We start from the raw sequence: 4,521 nt of genomic DNA, 5'->3' as shown, positions 1-4,521 counted from the left end.
TTGCTCCCAAATCGAGCTTCGAAACCGAACAACGAATTCAGGAGGAGATTCAAAACCTCCGATCAAGGATTGAAAACTAAGACATCAATACAGAAAAATGAAAGGCTAAATGAAGTAAATTGTTGGACTTTGGCCTTCGTTTTGAGATGTTGCAAGAAGTGGGACTTCAAAGCTTCAACCATTCAACCTGCATATTCACTTTCGTTTTTTAGAGGGAATTATTTGCTAAAGTTTTTTTTTTTAATTTTTTTTTGCTTTGGTAGATTGAATAAAAGAGAGAAGCTTATTAGAAAGAAAGAAAATATTAAAACAAATAAATCGAAAAAAAAAATAAGGGTATTTTCATCGTAAAAATTATTAAACTAACAATTTTAGTTAACCTTGTCTTTATTTAATTATTTCTTGAAACCACCAGGGAGTCATATGCAAAAGAAAATTTAACCTAGATTAGAAGTGACTTGGACCAAACCTTAGGGTCCGGATGAAAATTACCCTTTAGTTTATTATTGCCTATGAAGGTGGGAAGCTATTATTTAGTTGGAACTTCTCCAGAAAGTGTCAAAAAGGAACTTGTAGTTTCTTGTTGCCTATGAAATCTCATTTCTCTGACATGCCCAGATGGTTCTTTCCTTCTCTCTTCTCTTCTATAAACATTCCAAAACAACCAGCCTTCCCTGAATAATCTTCATGTTCTTGAAATCTCGCAACCTGCTCGCTGTGTGTCCACATAGAAAACAATGAAGCAGAAGCAGCAAGAGCAGAAACAGCCAACTTCCATATTAAATCTCTTCAAGGATCAGTTACCTCTTTTAAATTTTCTCTCTTATTTCCTGTTTGTTGGTCTTGGTTTGGCCCTTATAGGCATAGCCAGTTGCTCTTTGTTCTATAACAAATCTCTTCTTGTTTACGTCACTCAATTCTCTGTCTCTCCATCTCCATCTCCGCTGGTGGTGGCGCCGCCACAGCTGAAGACAAGTGCTCCACCTCCGGTGACTCCATCAGAAGCCGACCAACAAGTGATGATAACACCATCTTTAGAAAGAAATGAAACCCAGGTCCAGAAAGTCAGAAAGAAAGACCGCTTGAAAGTACCCGGGGTCGGCCATAAGATGAGTGATGAAGAGCTGCTACTGAGAGCTTCAATGGTTCCCAGGAGCCAAGAGTTACCGAACAAGCAAGCCCCAAAGGTTGCTTTCATGTTCTTAACAAGAGGGTCATTGCCATTAGCTCCTCTTTGGGAGAAATTCTTCAAAGGACAGGATCAAGGGCTCTATTCGATTTACGTGCACTCCAATCCATCCTACAATGGATCTATAGAACCAAAAGGGTCAGTGTTTCACGGTAGAAGAATACCCAGTAAGGTCAGTTTTGTCTGCTACTCTACTTTCTTTTACTTCCATCATTCAAACCCGTGTAGCTAAAGCTTTCTATTAACTTGCATAAACATTTTTTTTAGGTAAAAGATCAGTTCTATTATTATTATTATTATTATTTTTTTTTTTTGGTCCAAAAGATCAGTTCTATTAAAAGATAAAATAGATGTACAATAGCGATACATACATAAGTAGTGAGCTACATCGATCTAGTTTCAGAATCTAAACTGAGGTTCTATGTCACTGATTTTGCCATTAAATCAGCTCGACCTTTCTCTATAGCAATGAGTGATCTTCCAATCCACTACTTCTAGATATGGATAGGGAGTTCACCAGAGCTATATTAATACAAATCATGGCGGTTTCTTCTTGGACAACAAATATAGCAATAGCGTTAGAGTCTGTTTCCACCCAAATTTTCTTAAAATTAAAATCTTTACCAGTTTCCAGTCCTTTGTATCACTACTTGCACTTCATACAGAATTAACTTGCGTGGGCATGTTTGCTTATCAAACCTAATTAAATCTCACAAAGCTAGTTAGGGTGCAGCTCCATTAATTTTCAGGCAATTAGTACTAACCCCATCAAATGGGTTATGGTTAAGTCTTGAAAATAGTTTCTCTCAGAGGTAAGATTGCATAACTTCTCACCCTCCTCAGAACTTTATAAACCCAAGAATCTTTACACTAGATACAGCCTTTTTTTCTGCACCAAACATTAAATTAAAACTTCTCCCATAATGATTTAAGTTAATTTAATGCCTATTGCATGGTATGCATGTAGTTGCAGGCCAAAATAAAGCTGGGATGTATGGACCACTTAAGGTTATGTGTTCTTACCTTTCAGACTCAGAAAAATGGTTGCAATGGAATAACCAATATAAACAAGTCATTCCAACCAAAAGAACATTACATCTGGGTTTTGCTTTGATTCTACTCTACAACCTTTGGATAAGAAACACTATCTTATTTCCTCTTTTCTCTTTTATAGAAAAGTTAATTCCTTTCTTTCTGAACTCTATTCATCTTTATACTTGCTTCTATCTTTCATTTGATTCTGTTGGTTTGTCTTTTCACTTGAGATGGATACAGAAATCCTATGGGTAGAAAAAACAAAAAGAGAAAAGGAATCAAGCACAAGTTTAGATGTTTTAAGTTTTTAACATTCATTAATTGCAGATTCTAAAGTTTAAATAAAGAAAACGCCATCTCAGAAAACCACTCATTGGTCTCACACCGACTTTACAGTTCATATTTGTTTAATGTATGGTTTAATTTAGGTGTTTCTAATTGACCTGAAAGCTCAACAAACAACATTTAATAAGGGTATTATTTCATTAATTGTTTAAATATTTCTCCGTATATTTAGCTAATAACTGACAGATACCAGAAGCATCTGTTCTTATTTGGAGAATCAACATAAATAATATTTTGATAGTTACCTTTCAATGGTGGTCCACATTGTGAGATAGAACCTGAAGCTTGAACATGTCAAATTAATAGGTGACCTTTCTATCAAATAGTTGGATCTTGTCACCATTTTCCATGTGTCACATGTGATTGAGGATTTTAAATTAATTTTGATTAAGAAGATTATTAAATTTAAGGGCTACATGTAGTTTAGGTAGCTTTGTACTCATAGGCTCAAAGCACCTATTCCCTTCTTGTTTAGGGCTGGAGTTCCATCTATGTTGTAGGGCTTTGGGTCCTAAACCCTAATGGGAGGTTACCCATATTGAATAGATTATCTAAGAAACATTGTCTAATGAGCTCTGGAATGGTTTCTGAAAATCAAGACAGATAGAAACTCTTCAAGAACTTTCATATATGAGTTGCTGATCAGTTTAAATCATCTTTATGTTTCAGGAGGTGCAATGGGGAAAGTTTAGCCTGATTGAAGCAGAACGTCGCCTACTAGCTAATGCCCTTCTTGATTACGCAAACCAAAGATTTGTTCTTCTGTCAGAAGCATGTATTCCTCTCTTCAACTTCTCCACCATCTATTCTTACCTCATTGGTTCTACTCAGACCTTTGTGGAGGTTTATGATGATCCAACTATTGTTGGGCGTGGCCGTTACAACCATCGTATGGAGCCACTTATCAAGATCCAGCAATGGCGAAAAGGGTCTCAATGGTTTGAAATCGACCGTGATCTCGCGATCGAGGTTGTCTCCGATGAGATATATTTCCCTATATTTGGTAAACTCTGCAAGGGTTCTTGTTATGGAGACGAGCATTACTTACCATCATTTGTGTTCATAAGATTTCCAGAGAAGAATTCAAATAGGACTTTGACATGGGTAGACTGGGCAAGAGGAGGTCCACACCCAACAAAGTTTCTCAGAACATATGTGACAATTGAGCTTTTGGAGATGCTAAGGAATGGAACTGAATGTGAATATAATGGCAAGAGCACACACATCTGCCATTTGTTTGCAAGGAAGTTCTTGCCCGACACTTTGTACAGGTTGATGTTGTTTGCACCAAAGGTGATGGGTTTTAACAAGTGAGTCTTGCAATGTACATACATACAAGGTTGCATTGGCCCTTGATTTGTAATTTTCTTAGTAGTTGCAGGCATGATGCATGGCTATTCTTTATTTTTTTTTTATTTTATTCTTTGGATTTGAAAGTCTTGAAAGCTACAAGTTATAAGGTCATGAGCAGCTAGGGTTTTGAAACCCTTAAAAGGTACCTGTTGATGTGTTCTGTAAGAAATAAAGATATTTATTTATCTTATCATAAGATGATTTAAATGTTAATGTGCCCTTTATTTATTAGAAAAAAAAAAATCATTTCTCCACCGTTTTCGTGCCACATGGATAATATGATATGATCATTTTAATAGGTATATTGTAGAGAGGAAATGATCTAGATAAGTCATATGTCAAATTTCAAGATTAAATTTAATCCTTTAAATGCGATTTCCTTGGACTTTTACCATATGAACATTATTGTACATTATCCGATCATTAAGTCTTCTGCAGAATGATGATATAACAATTCTAATTATTGGTTAGATGGTTCTTGATTTGGGTTAACCATATAATAAACTTTAGATACTATTGAATTTATATAGCTTGAATGCTCTTTAGGGTCCTAGTTTTTTCAATCTTGAAGGTGAGTTAGGTTTGAAAACTACAAGCCG

At 35.7% G+C, this 4,521-nt stretch overlaps 1 protein-coding gene across 1 annotated transcript; it reads left to right on the top strand.

Annotated features, from left to right (window-relative positions):
* The first annotated feature begins 554 nt into the window (after nucleotides 1-554).
* On the top strand, nucleotides 555-4,140 carry LOC149016401 (glycosyltransferase BC10-like). The gene is made up of 2 exons (XM_089154537.1): nucleotides 555-1,361; nucleotides 3,239-4,140. Exons 1-2 carry the CDS (start codon nucleotides 738-740, stop codon nucleotides 3,881-3,883), a joined length of 1,269 nt encoding a protein of 422 aa, XP_089010663.1. The 5' UTR covers nucleotides 555-737; the 3' UTR covers nucleotides 3,884-4,140.
* Nucleotides 4,141-4,521: the final 381 nt, after the last annotated feature.

The sequence above is a fragment of the Hakea prostrata genome, chromosome 5, assembly GCF_041222555.1.
Source record: "Hakea prostrata isolate BN-2017 chromosome 5, UWA_Hpros_2, whole genome shotgun sequence".
NCBI classification, from domain to species: Eukaryota; Viridiplantae; Streptophyta; class Magnoliopsida; order Proteales; family Proteaceae; genus Hakea; species Hakea prostrata.
The sequence above is the reverse complement of the archived record's forward strand: the minus strand, read 5'-3'. Positions and strand labels throughout refer to the sequence as shown.